The sequence below is a fragment of the Sus scrofa genome, chromosome 2 (assembly GCF_000003025.6).
Source record: "Sus scrofa isolate TJ Tabasco breed Duroc chromosome 2, Sscrofa11.1, whole genome shotgun sequence".
NCBI classification, from domain to species: domain Eukaryota; kingdom Metazoa; phylum Chordata; class Mammalia; order Artiodactyla; family Suidae; genus Sus; species Sus scrofa.
The window spans coordinates 77,202,957-77,220,789 of NC_010444.4; the positions used below are offsets into that span (position 1 = coordinate 77,202,957).

The following is a 17,833-nucleotide window of genomic DNA, read 5'->3' on the forward strand; positions in this document are numbered from 1 at the left end:
CAGCCTGGGCAAAGGCCTGGAGGCTTAAACGTGATGGTCAGGGCTGGGGAGCACTGCACTGCAATGCCAGCCAGGCTGCTGAGAGTCCGCCAGGGCCAGGGCGGAGCCAACCAGGAGTCCCTGAGCACCAGCCCAGGCCCTGGCCTGATTCTGGGCAGGAGGCGGGGGGCTCTGGAGGCCTGCCGGCACCTTCTGGGGTGGAGCTCTGGTCAGGGGTCCCCAGGCAGGCCCTGTGTGTTGGCCGCCCCAGTTGCTTCCCCCTTTCTGTGGCTTGGGGAACAGTGGCCCAGAGCCTGTGGCTAAGTCTCCCTGGAGACTGAGTCCCTGGGCTTGCCTGCAGCCCACTTTCAAGCCTAGAATCAAAAGGCCCCACCCAGGGCACACAGCAGGCGGGCAGTCCTGTGCCCACACCCTGCAGGACTTCCGGCCTTGGGTACCGGGAAGTGGCCAGCCCCTCCCTCCCCCCTCCCCCGCTGGGTGGCTTCCTGCCCACCCTCACCCCAGGGCGAGGAGGGGGCGTGGGAACTGTTCCGCGCAGCCCGCACCCCTCCCCCCTCTCGGCCCGCTGAGGGGCCTGGGACCACTTCCCACCTCCTACTCCCAGAGGAGGTGGGGACCCCAGCATACCAGCCAATCCTCTGTGGAAAGACCTCCGCTAACAGACTCCCCTCTGTGACCAAGACCACCTCACTCCCCAGGAGAGCAGGCTGGACATTCACTGTTTCATTTTCTGTTTATTCCTTGAAATCACTGTGTTTGTGTAGGTTTTCTTTTCCAATTTTGTTTTCATACAGGAAATTCCCGCAAGGTGCTGAGAACCCCACAGCCCGACCCCCCCCCCCAAGGGCGGGTAATGCTTTCTGGGGGGGGACGACCCTGGTGAGGGCAGAGGGGGGGTAGGCGGTTCCTGCCTGGGGCCTCCACCCTCAGACCAGCGGAGGCACAGACGTTATTTAAAAATTGTTTAAAAAAACCCCATCAGAACACACATTAAATAGATATCCAAGACAGAGCTTCAAAAACAAATCCGCCCCTTTTTTCTTTTTTCTTTTTTTTTTTGCAAAAATGAAAACAAAAACAAAAATCCTTGACCCCTACTTTCTGACCCCTCCCTGCCCACCCCCCCCACAAAAAATTTACAGAGCTACAGTTAACACAAGATGTTCACATCTGAAACCATTAACTTTAAACACATAACCGGGGGCAGGATAAGGACCTGGGGTTCACCTAGGAGGGAGGGGCAGGCAGAGTATGAGGGGACGCGCAGCACAGAGGGGCGGGGCCAGGACGAGACTGACAGGTGGGGGGGCAGGGCCCAAACATCTCCATTATCAGTAAAAAATAAAAAGTGAATGAAAAAACTCCACCCCCAATGAAATGGTCCCCCCTGGGGGGGGGGTCTGTCTCTCTGACCTGGGGGGGCCCCCTCAGGCAGGGGCATGAGTGGGGAGGGTCCAATTTAGACCAGCAGCGAACCCCCCCCAAGGGGGTTAATGCTACACAGCGTTGCCCCTACTGGGGGTTTCACAGCTCAGCAACCGCCTCCCCCCACCCCACCCCGCCCGCCCCCGGCTGCTGGAGGGCCCCCCAGATGCAGTCCACAGGCCCAGATCCCTCAGGTTGAGTGAGGAAGGAGGGCTGGGGGTGTCAACTTGCCCCCCACAGCCATTGCTCTCCCTATTTTTCAAGAGATCCCCAACCACTATTGGCTCAGTCAGAAAATTAATAGTCTATAAATACCCCAAGCTCAGAAAAACGGGGTGGGAGGGTGGCGTTGGAGGAAATGGCACAGTGCGTGGACGCTGAAGGCTGGTGGCGGGATGTTCCCCTCCCTCCCTTTCCTTTCCTGGCAGGAAAGGGTCCCACACCCCAGCCCGCACCCCAAGGCAGGCTCTGGCCAGCCTCTGCCCTGAAACAGCTTTTCTTTTCCAGGAAAAAGGAAAAGGAGAAGAGGAAGAGAAACAAGTACGGGATGTGGGATGTGGAAGAGAAGCAGTCACCATGGGTCGCAGTGCACCTGCCCGCAGCTCCTTGCCATGTGGTTTTAGAGCCAGAGTTGGTGGGTGGGGGGGCTCTCCTCTCCTAGGCCCCCTCCCCTGTCTGTAAAGTGCATAATGAGGCATCTACATTTTCGACTTAAACCTGAAAAGGGTGGGGAGGGCGGCAGAACGGAAGGGGGGGCGGCTTCCTCGTCTCCGCTCTCAACCATCTGGAAAGACTGCTACATATTTGGAGCTTGGGAAGGTGGGCGGGAGGGACCCAGCGCAGGTCGCCCATGGGGATGGGAGATGGAGGAAGGGGCGGGAGTGTGAGCCGAGCCAAGGAGGCAGGAACCCAAGTCCATGGAGAGTTCGGAAAACCATGGTGGGAATTGGAAAAAAAACAAAACAAAACAAAAAAACCACCAGAAGGATGCTGAACCAGGAATGGGGAGCCTCCCACTGCACCGACTGACCACCGGCCCTCCTGTGCGGGCCAAGCTCACGGCCACCCTGGGCTGGGGCAAGGGACAGGGTTCCTAGGCCACCACGAACTCTGACTTGATGTCGGGGTTCACTTCTGGCTTCCAGACGGAGTCCTCAAAGTCGAGGCCCAAGCCAGAGGCCTCACTGGGGCTGCCGCCTCCCCCGCTGCTGCTGCTATCGCTGCGGCCAGCCTTGCGGCTGGGTGGCCAGTGGTAGGGGCCCCGGGCATCGCGCCGTGCCTTTCTGCGGAGCCGTTTCTGCTGAAGCAGCAGCTGCAAGCGCTCCACCTTACAGCGGGTTGCACGGTTTTCCGTCTGCCGCAGCCGGTCCCCTGCAGAAAAGGCAGTGACCGTGACCCTGAGGGCCTCCTTGGAAGCCAGGCCCCCATAAAGGTGAGGAACCCCTGACAAGTGCCCCTTGGACATGAACGCTGGCCCAAGCCTCATGGACACTCCCTCCAGCGAGGAGCTAGTCAAGAGTGTCTTACTGAAGCTTCAGTGGAATTCCAAGAAGGAATTCCATGTCCACTGCCTGGCGAGCTGAGCTACCTGACAGGGATAGCCTAAGACAGGCACTTGCAACGTGGTTGTCATAGCCCTTTAGGCTGCTTCCATGACCCAGGAGAGGACTCAGGCTAGTGTCTTGGTTTCCCCTTAGTGACCAGAGCCAGGGGACCCACTCTCATAGTTCTGAAGGACTCTGGATGTGTGGATGTGTCTGGAATAACCAGGTCACGGGAGGTGGGGGGGGAGGTGGCACAGGCTGCCCTTGAGCGGGAGGGGAAGTGAACCCTCCTCGGCCTGACTGGGCCATTCACAGAGCCTCCGCACACCATCTGGAAAAGGCCCCCGAGGGGGGCGAGGAGGAAGTGAGGACGGACACCCCCCCCAACCAGGGCACAAAGACACTGTGTACCCCCGACACACACACCCCCTTCTCCAGGCTCCAGCAGAGCAGAGTGAGCGGCAGCTGGTACCCACCCCCCAGCCCCGGGGTTCAGCTGCTCTGAGAGGCGCACAGAGGGGCCTTGAGAGACCCAAAGATGGGGGGGTGAGGTGGACACTCACCGGGGGGCTTGCACAAGCGGGCCTGGCTCAGTGAGGCTGGGGCTGCGGCCGCTAGCTTCTCGCAGGAGGTAGTTTTAGGGGCAAGGTCCGGGGCGGGCGAGGCGGGGGTGCACTGGGCATGGCAGCGCAGCTGGGTCAGCGATGGGGGCATGCCCTGGTAGTGCCGAGTGGCACTCAGGAGGTCGTTGAGGATCTGCAGGATGGTGCCGATGTCTCGCCTCGGCCGCCCGCTGCTGTCCTGACAGTTGGGGTGCAGCGTGCCTGCAGGGGGTGTGGATGAGCACCAAGTGGATGCGTGGCCTTGGAAGTGCCTGGGTCCCACATGTGCAAGCGGAACCCCTGGCTGGTGAGGGCACTCATGCTTGCACATGTGGATAGGTGGCCTACCATATGGCCATGAGTGTGCATAGAGAGGCTGGGGAGAACCCATCATGTCCTATTCCTGGCGTGTGTGCACGTTGACTGCTCGTGGGGACACACCGGGACACCTACCAGAGAAGGTCCCTGAGAAGACCCCCGGGGCATGGTTCACGAAGCTCTCGATGACTGCTCCAGGTTTGCGGGAGCGAGAAGTGGGGCTACCCCCGGCGGGGGACGTGGGGCTGGCACCAGCGCTGGCAGGGGGGGAACAGTCCATCTGCTGATGGGGGAGGGGGCACATGAGCTCAGGGTGCAAGGGTAGCCTTTGGGGTTCAGGGTCAAGGGATCACCCACCATACCAGCACCAGCCCAGGGTGTGGGGAGGGCGCTGGATACAAAAGACGTGTCTGAGGCTCTGACATTCCCCCAGCGTCCCCCTACCCAGAGTCCTCCCAAGACCTTCCCCAGACTTACCTCAGGGCAGGTGGTAGAGGCTGAGTGGGAGCGGAAGGAACCAGCTGTGACAGATGAGGATGCAGGGGTAGGACTACTGGGCACTGGGGGCACACGGGCGGCGCTGGAGACTGGCCGGCAGGGAGAGGATACAGGGGTGGTGGTCATGCTGGGGTCCCCACGGGCGGCAGCAGCGGCAGCAGCGGCGGCCAGCACATGGCGGTGCTGCAGTGGGGCGTGCTGGGCTGCGAGCTGCAGCTGGACGAACATCATGTGGTCACCCACACGCAGTGCCAGGGTCAGTGGCGAGCGGCCCGACAAGAAGTCACTGACCTGCAGAGAGCGGCCTGTCAACCCAGAGCCCCAGCCTGCAGTGCCCCCAGCCCGACCCGGCCCAGCCCCCCGAGCTGCGTGACCTGGGGCCTCTCGCCGCCCCTCTCTGGGCTCTGGGGTCCCTGTCGGTGCCACGGATGCTTAAATAAAATGAATCGGTATTTCCGGAAGCTGCCTCCGCCAGCCCTGCCCCGGCTGGGCGCTGCTGGGGGCTGTGGGGGGACAGAGGCGGATGAGACAGGGGCCTGGCCCTCCCTGGCCAGCTTGGTACTTTCAAGGGGAAACTGAGGCCAGAGGGGGCGGGGCCCAGCCAGCGGTCACTGCTCTCAAGTAACCTTCAGATCACACCTCTTCCCCACCCTCAGGCCCCCAAATTCTCTCCATCTGTGAACACTGGAGGGGCCTATCCCAGGCCCCCTCTCAACCAAGCCACTTGGGCAGCGAGTGGGCGGAATTCCTGGACAAATTCTTGTCCTAACCTTTGCTTTCTCAAGATAAATATTTATCTATGCTGGGCGGGGCAGAGGCCAAGGGGGAGGTGTTGCCTCTGCCAGCCACAGCAGGGGGGGTTGTGGGGGGCCCAAGCCCCCTCAGGGCCTCAACACAGCTCGGGCAAGCATGAACCTCAAATCTAGCACCCCCTTTTCAGAGTGGGCGAGCAGCGCATCTGCCCCCCCCATCTGCACTGGACCCTTCTTTGGGGCCTGGCCAGCGCTCTGCTCTCCCCAGGGGCCGGGATGGGGCAGGGGGTGGAGGTTTCTGAGAAGTGACACAGGCCGGGATGACTCAGAACCACCTCCTCCCTGCTCTCTGCTGGCAGCGGCTGGCGTAACCTTCTCTGCTTGGGGGCCGTGGGGAGGAGGCGAAGGAGGCGGACAGTATGCAGCCCCCACCCCACAGCCCCTCTCTGCACACACCCTCCCCCAGTGCCAGAGCCACCCTTTGCAGGAAGGGACTGGGGTGGCTTCCGAAGAGCAGCTGGGGTGTCCCCCCTCCACTCCACCCTGCAACTTCCTCCCTGGGGAGGGTGAACAGGCAGGCATGACTCGGTGCCAGGCGGGGAAGTAGTTCTGGGAGCCCAGTCACTCCGCCCAGCGCCTCCCCATCTCCCTCCTGACGCAGGCACCCTGGGGCGGATGTGAACCAAACACGCCCCTGGGGCCCCCTGCCAACCACAGCCCCCCCCCCCCCCAGTAACAGGGAGCTCAGTTCACATCTGCCCCAGGAGATCATAGACAATCCTCAGCAGGCTTCTGGGACCCCAGCTCTCCCCCCACCGCACTGCCCCTCCTGATGGTGGACCACCCAGCTCCTGGCCCCCTCCTCCTCCAGGCTAGCTAGCTGCAGAGGGCAGGATGCTACATGTCGGGGAGGGGGCGAGGGCCTCAGGGCAGGAGGAAGGGAAGCGGCTGAGCAGGTTCCTGAGGCCGGGGGCCGGCCCAGCCCAGCCCAGCTGGGGAGGCTGGGGACCTGCCACCCCCACCCTGGCAGCAGGCGGATAGCTGAGACCTGTGTCACCCTCCTGGGAGGAGGGCCCCTGCTGCCAGAAAAATGAGGAAAGAAGGGGGGAAAAAAAAAAGCTGCAACCCAACCGGGAACCCAGTGTGGGCCAGCCCCCAGCCTTCCTCTTCATGGCCCTCCCGGATGCTTACTAAATATTTTCCTAACATCCTGTCTGGGCTGTGCTGGCCCCTGGGCTGGACGCCCCCTCCCCCTTCCCCATTTGGGGCAGAGAACAAAAGCTGGAGGGAGGAGGGAGGGGGTGACTCCCCACCCCTCACAAGGGGGTCATGGAAGGAGTCTCAAGACTGGTCTTCCCCCCCCCACCCGCCATCAGAAATGTTAAAAAGGCTGCTCTGGGGAAACCACATTGGCTGGGGTGGGTGGGGTGGGGGGAGTTCCTCCGCAAAGCAGGTGGGGCTGAGGATGCAGGCCCCAGTGGTGTGGGAGTGGTGTGGGAGTGCTGGCCAAGGTCACCCTGCAGGCAGGCTTGTGAAAGCTCGCCCCCCTCCCCCATGGTGGCCACTGTGGGAGAGAAGGCTCTCAAGGTCAGGTGGTGAGTGCTGGGGTTGGGGGGGGGGAGGAAGAGGAAGCTGGGTGACCAGGCCAAGCTGGCACGAAGATGGGGCGGCAGGTCCTCTCCCCTCCCCACGGGCCTCCTGAGAGCACAAACAACCCCTGGGCTCTCCCGAGTGGCCAGGCACTTGGGCCTGCAGTCCCCAAGGGCTAGAAGGGGCCATAGGGTCTTACCTGCGTCTCCGTCAAGCTCTCGAGGGCCTGCATCACAGACTGTTCTGGCCTGGAGGCCTGGGACTACAGAGAGGAAGGAGAGGAGACCCTGAGGGTGGGCTGGAGCACAGGGCTGTGGGCGGCCCTGATTGCTGGGTGGGGTAGGCAGCCCTGCGGGGGAAGGGGTCCAGTGTGCAATGGGGACTGTGCCCGTAGGAGAGGGGGGTGCCTGCCGGTGTGGGGCCTTGGGGGCACACTGCCCTAGCCATTTACCATGAGGCCCGCCTCCACGGTGGGCACGAGCGTCAGCTTGCTGCCATCCCCCACGCCGAACTCCTGCAGCTTCCCCGAACTGAGCCGGCTGAGGGGGGAGGAAGGAAGAGGGTGAGGCTACTCGGAGACAAGGCAGGGACTCGGAAGTGGAGGCCGCGGGGGAGGGCTGTGCTCACGGGGTAGAGACTGGAGCCCTGGCACCCCCACCCCTTCCTGGCCTCCAGATCGAGAGGCCTGAATTTAGAGGTTGAGGTCAGACCCTTTCTCCCAAGGAACCTCCGTTCTGAACTGGAGCATTCGCGCTGCATCTCAGAGGAAAGCACTTTTTCACCAGACAGGCCCAGCGCACCCCTTGGCACCCTCCCCGCACCGTGGCACCACCCCCCCTGTAATTCAACCACCCAGGTTTGGGCTGTCCCTGTAGGCCAAGCGTTTAGCCTTTCGGGGCTTTGCGGGGTGGGCTCCCCTCCTCCTTCCTCCCTCCCTGGCGGCGCAGGCCGCCGTCGCCGCCGCCGCTCAGACAAAGGAGACCCTCCCCCTCCCGCCCCTCCCCCACCGGGGCCCCTCCGCTGGGAATGGACACTACGTGTCCCCGGAGGCCCGCGGAGGGAGGGCTCCCCGGCCTGAAGGCGATTTAAATGGCAGGGGGGAGGGGGAGACTGCGAGGAGCGCTCGGTGGCGAGAACAAAGGGGGGCAGAGAGACGCAAGTCGCGGGAGAGGCAGCCAGACGCAGAGGGGGCAGCCAAGCAGATGCGGAAGCCGGCGGGGACGCAGGCAAAGGAGGCGGCCGCCGCGCCCCCCACCCCCGCAGCTGGGACCTCCACGCCTCCCGGGACTCCAGTCTTCCCGTGGGGGACGCCGCCTAAGCCCGACCCGAGGCGCCCTCGCAGCCGCCTTTGTGCAGCGACCCCGGGCGGGGGAGGGGGCCGAGACAGGCAAGGCCGAGCAGAGGGCGCCCGAGAGCGCGCGGCGCGCCCCCAGCCCCCGTCTGGCCGCCCCCTTCCTTCCCCGAGCGGCGCGCTCTTTGTTCCCGCCCCGGGGCCGGGGCCCGAGGGGTTGGTGGGCCCAGGGGGCGCGGGGGCTGGGGACGCGCGGTACCTACGTGTCTTTGTGGAGCAGCGCCAGGCGCTCCTTGGGCACTTTGAGGCGTTGGGACAGCCGCTTACGCAGCCCCTCCACCGTCTCGTCTGGGGGCACCGACAGCTCGTAGCGGGTGCCCGTCGTGCTGTGGATGGCTAGGCTCATGGACGACGTCTCGGCCGCTGGGCCCAGCTCGCAGGCACCTCCGGGGGCCCCGCGCCGGCAGCTCCGGGCGCCGCCGGGCTGCGGCTCCATCCCCGGCCCGCGCTGGGGGTCTGGAGTCCGCGGGGCGCCAATTCTCGCTGCGCCTCCGGGCAGGGCGGGGGGGGGGGCTCCCCTAACCCGGTCCTCCGGGTCCCTGGGGGCAGGGGACTGCGCGTGTCCCGTTCAATAAGGTCCCAGGAGCGGAAGGTGAATCAGGAATCAAATATCCGAGTGGCGCTCCGGGGTCGCGTCGGCTCTTCGCGGCGCCTTCCTGGGTGGGGACTGCACTCGCGGCTCCTTTCAAGGGCGGTGGGTACAGGGAAGGGTCCTGGAGGAGAGGACGCCGCTCCGCGGACCGCACTCAGGTCCGTCTGCCGCTCGGGCCGCGCTTCCCCGCGCGTCCCCTCCCTTAGCAACAGCCGCCGCCGCCGCCGCTGGAGGATCTGGGGGTGAAAGTAACAAGAAAAAAAAGTTATAATGTATCAACGTTCCGAGGGGCGGGGCTGCCGCCCCCTCCCATTCACTACTTACTCCGACGGCCCGAGCCGACCTATCAGCGCGCGCCGAACGCCCAGTCAGCCACGCGAGCCGACCAATGGGAGCCGCCGCAGAGCCGCCCCACGTGGCCGCGCGGACCGCCCCTCGCCCCGCCTCCGGCCCGGCGACCAAACGGAACGCGGCGGGGGCGGGGCTGGCTCCGCTCCGGCCCGCCCCCGCGCCCCCCGCCCCGCCGCGGCCATTCATAAGGCCTGGGCCCGCAACAAAGGGCTGGCGGCCCGACTTGGGGGTGGGGGCTGGGGGCGCCGGACCCTAGTGAGAAGTGGCGTGCCTTGTGGGAGGGCAGCGGCCTCGCGCCTTACGACCAGTGAGCCGGGGCCTCCCCCTTAGCTCGACCGGGTAGCCGCTGTGAGCGGAAGCGGGAGGCAATCCCCGTGCCTCGTGGCCGTGTCCCAGCCGGGAGGCTCGCGAGGGGGTCGGCCCGGGGTGCCCCCAACCTGAGAGGCTTAATGCTCGGGCGAGGGGTGGGGCTGCGGGCGGGGCGTTCACTCCGGTGACGTGGCCGGTGCCGGAGGGCCCCTCCCGCGCCAGTGCCACCTCGCGTCCCACCCCCGTCCCGCGGGCCGGGCCCGCTTCCCGAGTCGCGCCCGCCGGAGCCGTGACGTGACGCGGCGTCCCCGGCTGCGCCCGCGCGCGCCGCTCCGGGCTGCGGTGAGTCAGCAGCGCCGGCGCGCCCTCTGCCGGCCCCGCCCGGGAGCTCTGCCCAGAGACCCAAGAAGGGGGTGCCGAGGCCGCCCCGGGCATGGGGCAGGCCGACCGGACTCCAGGCTTTGGGGAAGCTTCGCTAGGACTGTGAAGCTTCCGAGTTAGAAGACTTGGGGCCGCACAGCCAGGGAAACTGAGGCGGAACAAAAACTAGCTCAAGGTCACTCGCGGGGAGGGGGAGTGCCCGGTGGGCGGGGCGGGGGCAGAGGTCCAGCCTGCATAGTGCTGGCTGGGCCGTCTCTCCCATTCCACGTCCAGGGGGGCTCCCCAGACCTGGAGACCCCCTCAACCCTGCCTGCTCGAAGAACAAAGAAAAGTGGGACACTCTTAACTGCCTAGAGTGTAAATCCCCCTCTCGGCCGCAAGGTCCGGCCCTTACTCACCGGGAGCAGCCAGTCCTGAGATCCCAACTGTCCTGAGTGTACCCACGTCCAGGCCGAGTGCGTGGTGGCGGAGCCGGTCTGGGGCCGAGCAGGCGGCCCCCGAGCCTTTATCCGCGCCGCCTTCCCTCGGGGTGGAGTTTGGGCGGCCAGGGGGCGGGGGGGGGTGCGGGCTGGCAGTGACGCAGGCCGGCCCCCGCCCCTGCCTGCCGGCCTGGGCCCTGGGGCGCCGTCAGGCCAGGGCCACCCGCCTCCTAAGCCCAGCCCAGTAAACGAGCGAGGAAAGTGGGGGGACTTCTTGAATGCTACAAACTCGGGCACACCCGCACTCCGGCCCCGCAGGACAGGGTCTTGGGTAGCACAGCTGGATTCCCCTGCCCTGCCCCCTTTTCTGCCGCCCCAGGCCCGGTGCTTCCACCTGGGGGCGCCCGCATGGGGGAGCCTGAGTCAGCGGCTGCGGTCCAGGAAAACAGGCCAGTCACCTGCCTGCTGTGGGGGTGCCACAGCCAGCTGCCAGGGCCGCCCAGCCTTCTGCATCCCTTAACGGTGACCTCAGAGAGCATTTATGGAGCGATTCACCAGCGCCGGGCCTTGCACATCCAGTCACCACCCAATGTGCTTTGTGACCCCGGAGGGCAATGACCTTTGGGAGCTTCAGTTTCTCAAGGGTGCCGGTGGAATGAAGTGAGAGACTACAGCAGATCTCACTCTGGAGCTGGGGAGTGTGGGGCCCTCACCTAGGTCCAGCGCTATTGTCATCACATCACTAAGCATGCTCACCAGCTGGTGTTCAAACTCGGGGGTGAGCAAAATTACCCTACCAATTTCTTAGGTGAGGAAACTGAGGCCACACAGCCAGTAACAGACAGAAACCTGGCACATCTTTAGGTTTCTCCCAGCAGATCGCCTGTGTAGGGGGACTTCCCAAGAGTGACCCTGGCTGAGAATGGGCCCTTTCTGTCCTCCTTCCCTTCTGTCCAGAGGAGGGGGAACCCCAGACTACCCCCATTCACTTATCTGGTGTCTCCTTTATCTGACCTGACCACCTCCACCCCACCCCTGCCCTGGGTGCCCTTCCCAGGGCTGTGCTCCTTTCCAGGTCTCCAGGCCCCCCCACCCCGTCACAGGCACACCCAGACACTCCCAGCCCACAGGGTCAGGGCCAGGCCCAAGGGAGGGACCAGTGGAGCCCTTGGGAGCAGGTCCTGGAGTTAAGATGGATAGGACTTTGCCAGAGGAAGAGAAAAATGCTTCCAGGAGCAGTGGTCAGTGCAGAGCAGAGGCAGAGGCTGGAGTGAGTGCCCAAGATCTGGTGGTAGGTCCTGGCCGGCTCTGCCTCCAGATATAGGGGAGGTAGCACAGAGAGCTATATGGGCTCTGAGGCTGAAGTAATCAATGCTGGAGGGCTCCAGGAGGGGGGACCAAGAAGCCCCAAGGTGGGCAGGTGGCTGTGTATGTATGGGGGTGGGGGGAGGGGTGCTGCGAAATCCCAGGCAGGTCTGTGATCTCACTGGTCCCCTTGCTGGGCCCAGCTCTTCTAGCTGCAGCTGTCCTCCTGGAACGAGCTGAGGGTCAAACACTGGGGGAGGGGGCTGGTGGCCCCTGCCTGGCTCTGCAAGTCCAAGATGATAAACATTCCAGGTGATAAACGTCCAGAGTCAGCCTGCTTCCGGTTCTTTCCCACTAAGAGCATGCCTGTGGAGTTCCTGTTGTGGCTCAGTGATAACGAACCTGACTAGTATCCATGGGGACAAGGGTTTGATCCCTGGCCTTGTTCAGCGGGTTAAGGATCCAGCGTTGACATGAGGTGTGGTGTAGGCCACAGATGTAGCTTGGATGCCACATTGCCGTGGCTCCGATTTGACCCCTAGCCGCCTGGCAACTTGTGTGTGCTTTGGGTGCGGCCCCAAAAAGACAAAAAAAGGGGGTTCATGACCCCTGGTTTCCAGCCCTGTGTACCCCTCACTCCAGGACACAGCCCAGAGAGCACAGGCTATTCCTGCGGCCCCAGAGGTGTCCCCAGGCAAGGTTCCAAGGCTTTCACATCCCCCAGGGATCTGCACTGTGCTGGGGGGCTCTGGATGCATCCCATAGCCAGGGCTGAGGCCATAGGGTATGGGGATACAGGCAGAATTCCCTGATGTATGGACTCTTGGTTCAGCAGTGTGATCAAGGTCTTCTCCTCCAGCCCCCCACCAACCCCTTGCAGTGCCCTTGCTCTTATTTATAGACCAGTAAAGGAGCTCGGCCAGAACTTGAGGACACGTGCTCTAAGCCGGGAGACGGTATAGGTGCAGTGGGGCTGCACCTGTGACCCCACACCCATCAGTCTTATTGGAGCTGGGGGTTCCTGGGGAAGTGGCAGCCAGCTGCTGAGGCCTCACCAGCCCAGAAAACAGAAGACCAGGATGGACATCTCCCACAAAGACACAGGCCTGCTTTGAGTCACATCTATGTTTGTGTGTGTCCCCCCACCCCAAACCTGGCAGGCAGGCCATGGGACAGTCATTTGCACAGGACCATGACACAAGATCGCACAATTAGTGACAACTCTAGAATGGCCTGTCACCTCTGGCTGCCAGTGACACACAGGGGACCAAAACTTTCCTGCATGTTCACCTCCCTATAATCCCCTGTCACCTCTGCTTAGGCCCAGGGCTGGGGGGAGGGCAAGGAGACCCCTATCTACAAGCTGGAGCCAATACCTGGACCACCACCACGATTGCAAAAGGGAGTTACTGGCTGAAAAAGATGGCACAGCACTGAAGCTTCAAGGTTCCAGGACTGCCCCTGCCTGGCCACTCCACCCATATAGGGCTGGTCCAGGGGCCTGGGTGCCACGGAGGTGCCAACAGCAGGGATCAGGCACCTGGCCAGCTGGGGCCACCCACAGGCCAGGCAAGCAGAGGGCATGGCCTCCATGGGAGTAGGCAGGACCCACCTCTTCCCAGTGTGACTGGGGCGGGGCGCAGGAGCCCACGGAGCAGACGTCACAGCCTAGAACCTGGCAGAGCCCCAGTGTATTTCTGGAAGCCCAAAGCCAGCCCAGAAGTCACAACCACACTGCTCCCTCCTGTCCCCAGCCCTGGCTAGTGACCTTTGCCTGCCCCCACCCTCTCAGGGTGAAAACCAGCACTCTGCCCACAATCCAGCCTGGCTTTACTAACCGTGCCCTCTGCAACCCCAGCACCCAGCCTACTACTGACACCCAAGCTGTCTCAAGCCATAGCCTGCTAACCGGGGAAGGATAAAGCTAGCATCTGCTACCCAACCTCACCGGGTAAGCACAGAAAACTAAGAGTTGGGAGAGAGAGGAGGCTGGGTCCCAAACCCGCCAGTCTCAGCATGATAAAAACAGCGTACACTTGTCGGGTCCCAGGTCTTTAATAGGGGGCTCGGGAAGGGGGCAAACTGTCCATTGGAAGTGGCCAGGAGCAGATTTCTGCAGCAGGCTATGCAGGGACAGAGGAGTAGTGGGCACATCAGCCCGTGGAAATCCTGGGAGATGGGAGGAGAGCCCCTCAGGATGACAGTACCCCCACATGGGCAAGGCAAGCACCCAAGCTTGCCCCCAGCCACCAGGCCTGCCAGCAAGGGCAAGGGACTTAATCCCATGGGTTTATTTGGCTCCAAAGGGGCAGGGCCCCAAAGGGTGCTCTGGGCAGAAGCCGTCACCATGCTGCCCCCTAGTGGTTTCCTAGTAAGGTCAGCTCCCCCCAAAAAAGTGCTGCTCCAAGGGTGGCTGGCCAGCTTGCTCACTCCCCCCACCCCCTAGTCAGCCTGACCACAAGAGCTGGTTCAATCTGGCCAGGACACCCCTCCAGCTCCAGGCCTCATTTTCCCTGGCTTTCCCTGCCATAGCCACCATGGAGGCACACACCGCCTACTCCAGGGCCTTCACCAGGGCCTCATTGGCCTCAATACGGATTTGGATCTCAGCCCTTGATGCCTCATCTGCAGCCCCCAACAGCTCCGACTGCGCCTTCTCCAGGTTCGCCTTGGCCACCTGCAGAGAGTGGGTGGCAGGTGAGGGCTATGCAGGGACCCCAGCCCAGCACCCGCCCCACCTGGGCATTCCACCCCAGTAGCTACAGAGTTCTTAGACAGCTCCAAGCCGATTTTCCCTGAGACACTCACCCCAGGGTCCAGCATGTCCAGTGTCACAGCTTCTTCAGCCAGTAACTGCACAGAAGAGTCAGCGTTAACCGTGACAGAGCCGCTGCTCACTGTGGGAGGAAAGGGAGTGAGAACTCCACATCCAAGTGTGGGGGACATGATCAGCCCCAGAGTCCTTGCTGGGCCAGGAGGGTGACCCCACAGCGTGGCTCCAGAGTCCAAAGGTCCAAGCACAAGTGGATGGAGGCCACCAAGTACATCCACCAGGGGCTGGACATGGGGACAGAACTCCATTCTTTTGCCCAGTGGCCCAGGGGCTAAGCCAGGGTTGTGTGTGAGCTAGAGTTGGATTCAAATCCGGGTTGTGGTATTCAAGAAGACCCACACTGGTGGAAAACCTTAGAATTCAAGATCTTTCCTCCTCCAAAAGGCCCCCACCACGCTGCCATCTTATTTCTCTTCCGGGCCCCTGTCAGCTCCTCCTGCTGATCAGTTACATTCCTAACCACAGCTGGGGTTCCACCACTGGGGAGCTCTACCATCAACAGTATCTTTTCCTGCTCTGTCAATTTAAATGAAAACCGTTCCCTCTGCCCTCCTACTCCACTCACCAAAGTATTTGGAGGTGGTGCCATCCTCAGCGTGAACCACAACCAACCCTGGCCGCAGGACCTGCAGAGTGGGCACGTGGGATGCTAAGATGCCAAAGGCTCCTGTCTGCGTGGGAACGTCCACCTGCCTGACGTTGGCTCCGTTGAAGAACACCTACAGACACACGAAACAAGGGTCGCTTCCGGCCAACCCTGGAGGAATAGCGGTCAGTCACTCCCTAAATTCAAACAACTGGGGCAGGGCTGAGGGATGATGGAGATACAGAGGCAGCTGTGCTGCGGCCTATGCTCGAAACATAGCGGGTTCTCGAGCAAGACTGCAGTATCTTTACCTATTAGGGAAGAAAATCCAGCCACCTTAACCTCCGTTCAAAGAAATGATGTTAAGGCAGAAACCGAGGGCCACCCCAGGAGAATACAGAAGCGGTGAATTTGAACAAAGTGCCCAGGGGCTCAGATTCTGAACAGCGTGGGAAAGGTACACGCTAGGCACACATGGAAAAGGGAGGCTGAGGAGCGGATCCCGAACCACACGGAAAAGGAGCATCTGGGGAACAGGGACCGCTGAAGTTTGGAGACTATGATACCGGACCACACAGGGTTGAAGTGCGGGTCCGGAACGGGGGTCGCTGACCTGAGGGTTGGGGCCAAACGGGGTAGGAGTGCGGGTGCGGGGTCCGGAAAGGTGTCTGGAGCCCGGGGGACGTTCGAACCTGAGTGGGTGAGGCGAAGGTGAAGGACATCTGCCCTGGGCCTGCTGCAGAGGCCGGGGCGGCGGCGGCCTCGGCGTAGGCGCGAGCCTGGCGCACGACTCGGCCAAGACCCGAGCGGCGGAGCAGAGTAGCGGGCAACATGGCTGAGGGTGGAGGGCGGATAGCAGAGCTGCGGCGGGGAGATTCCCGGCTGGAAGCAAGCGGCCTGGAGGGCGAGGAGGACGACGCGCGTAGACTTATGGGACAGGAATCCGCCGAGGGCGCACGCGCAAACTACGACTCCCGGAGCGCAGCCCGCCACGTTATTGGCCACGCCCCGCCTGGGCACGCGGCAAGCTGGGGGTTGTAGTTTCCTTCCGGCCAGCGCCCCCAGTCCGGTGGTCCGGTGGAAGAGGGAGGCTCAATTACATGGTTCTGCATGAGGAAGCGCAGAAGCCTACGTGGAGGAAACACTTGAGTCGAAGTTAAGATTCTGCGGGCGCTTACTTGATGTTAGGCGCAGCGGAGAGAGAGACACGGAACTATCAAGATTCTTGCACTAGTTTGGGGTGGTGAGGGCGCTTTACTGACACACCACATTACATAACCTCTACGTGGGAGTGCCCGTCCGGGTGCAGCAGAAAGGAATCTGTTGAGAACGCGAGTTCGATCCCTGGGTTTGATCAGTGGATCAGAGAGCAGGCACTGCTGTGAGCTGTGGTGTTGATCGCAGATGCGCTCGGTTCTGGCGTTGGCTGTGGCGCAGGCTGGCAGCTGTAGCTGGGATTCGACCCCTAGCCTATGGAACTTCCATATGCCCCGGGTGCAGCCTTAAAAAGCAAAAAATGAAAATAAAAATAGCCTCTACATTAAGAGGTGAAAATACTTAAAAAAAAAAAAAAAAGCAGAGTAGGGGGACTGGCCAGATTTGACTGTAGAAGGTGCAGGCGTCCCGGAGCGGCATCCCAAGCGAAGAGTCTAGCCCCGGCAAGCCAGCGGCGTGGGAACGAACATCTTGGCTGTAACCCCCAAGGGTGCCGGCAGAGGGCGCACGGTGCCCAGAGATGAGCTCCCTGCGGCCCCGCCCGCTTGACCACCGCCCCCACACGTTGCTGACGTTAGGGCGCGTGCGCGGGCGGCCCTGGGCTCCGCTGACGTCACCGCGGCCCGCGCAGTCTCGCTCACAGCGCTGACGTCACTGCCCCGCCCCCGCGCTCAAGCAGGTCTGCGTCCCGGGTTGGGCCCCAGCCCCCCACCTTGGGCTCTAGGAAAATGCGGAGTCCGGAGAGCTCCCCGGCTGAGGCCCACGTTGGGACGGGATGTGACTGAGGAGCGGACGGGTGCAAGGCGCTGGGGAAGTGTCACACCTGGGCCCATGGCTGGGCAGGTGCTGAGGCTGAAAGAGGTCCCCCCCCATGAGGGAGGGAGGCCCTGGGCACTCAGGGAGTTAGTCCCAGTCACCTCTCCTGGCCCTAGGCGTGTTTGCGCAGGGGAGAGAGTCCTGTGCCCTGCGAGACCTCCCTCAGTGCCCCAGACCCTATTGCAATGGAGGCCTCCTCCAGTCGGCTCCTCACACCCATCCATTGGACTTGCCTCTGATCCCCACTCCAGGATAGCCAAGGGGTGGGAGCACCCCCTGTTACTCAGGTCCCAAACTCTAAGTTATCTTGGAATTCTCCATTGGATCCATCGACAAGGCTCCTCCACCCAGTTCGGCCACTGTGGCTAAGTTTACTGGCCTGGAGGGCCTCAAGCTTCTCTCCTGGCCTCACATGGTGTCTTTTCTACACACAGCCAGAGGAACCATATCATACCTTATGGGAACCACGAGTGGCTTCCACTGCCCCTTCAATATGTCGATCTTCAGCCCACACCTTCTCAGACCTCAGAGATTTTGCACAAGCAGTTCCCACACACCTGGAGCCAACCTTCTCAGATATTTGTCCACTTGACTGCTCCTTGCCCTCCCTGGCAGTGTCACTCTTTCATCCACTGGACACACTCGGTCCTTCTAGGGTGCCTGCCCTTTGCTCTGCCTGGGGACTCAGCTATAAATGAACTCCTGCACTTAGAGGTCACTGCATAGTAGGAGCAGGGGTGAGTAGGGACAGAACACACTGGAGCAGATAACAGGCAGCGTTCAGGCAAGAAGCAAAGTGAAGCAGGGGTCAGGAGTGTGGGTTGGAGCTGCTTTTTTAGAAAAGGGAGCCAAGAAGACACAGGTGGAAACCTTGCCAGTGGGAAAGAGCTGAGGAAGTGCGGGAGAGAGAGTCTTGCCATTGAACCTGGAAAAATTTGTCCAGACC

At 62.4% G+C, this 17,833-nt stretch overlaps 2 protein-coding genes across 4 annotated transcripts; both read right to left on the reverse strand.

The window, feature by feature from the left end:
- Positions 715-10,249, reverse strand: MIDN (midnolin). 3 transcript variants are annotated; one of them, XM_021084261.1, is made up of 9 exons: positions 10,112-10,249; positions 8,284-8,908; positions 7,181-7,268; positions 6,929-6,991; positions 4,762-4,890; positions 4,367-4,678; positions 4,025-4,169; positions 3,533-3,793; positions 715-2,796 (listed from the first exon to the last, which is right to left on the reverse strand). In XM_021084261.1, exons 2-9 carry the CDS (start codon positions 8,514-8,516, stop codon positions 2,519-2,521), a joined length of 1,509 nt encoding a protein of 502 aa, XP_020939920.1. In that variant the 5' UTR covers positions 8,517-8,908; positions 10,112-10,249; the 3' UTR covers positions 715-2,518. The 3 variants fall into 3 exon arrangements, with proteins under 3 accessions (XP_020939920.1, XP_020939919.1, XP_020939921.1); XM_021084260.1 differs by having other exon boundaries at positions 4,025-4,172; positions 10,112-10,248; XM_021084262.1 differs by lacking the exon at positions 4,762-4,890 and having other exon boundaries at positions 4,025-4,172; positions 10,112-10,248.
- On the reverse strand, positions 13,474-16,345 carry ATP5D (ATP synthase, H+ transporting, mitochondrial F1 complex, delta subunit). Its single transcript, XM_003122991.5, has 5 exons — positions 15,549-16,345; positions 14,836-14,989; positions 14,246-14,334; positions 13,989-14,114; positions 13,474-13,606 (listed from the first exon to the last, which is right to left on the reverse strand). Exons 1-4 carry the CDS (start codon positions 15,687-15,689, stop codon positions 13,992-13,994), a joined length of 507 nt encoding a protein of 168 aa, XP_003123039.1. The 5' UTR covers positions 15,690-16,345; the 3' UTR covers positions 13,474-13,606; positions 13,989-13,991.

Coding starts and splice junctions, on each gene's coding strand:
- MIDN (XM_021084260.1), bottom strand. CDS start 8,516: ATGGAGCCGCAGCCCGGCGGCGCCCGGAGCTGCCGGCGCGGGGCCCCC. Junction 4,891..6,928: donor AGAGCTTGACGGAGACGCAG/GTAAGACCCTAT, acceptor GTCCCCCCACAG/CCCCCAGCAGCGCCCAGCCG. Junction 4,679..4,761: donor GGGGCGGCGAGAGGCCCCAG/GTCACGCAGCTC, acceptor CGCTCTCTGCAG/GTCAGTGACTTCTTGTCGGG.
- ATP5D (XM_003122991.5), bottom strand. CDS start 15,689: ATGTTGCCCGCTACTCTGCTCCGCCGCTCGGGTCTTGGCCGAGTCGTG. Junction 14,335..14,835: donor CACCACCTCCAAATACTTTG/GTGAGTGGAGTA, acceptor TTCCTCCCACAG/TGAGCAGCGGCTCTGTCACG. Junction 14,115..14,245: donor TGGACATGCTGGACCCTGGG/GTGAGTGTCTCA, acceptor CACTCTCTGCAG/GTGGCCAAGGCGAACCTGGA.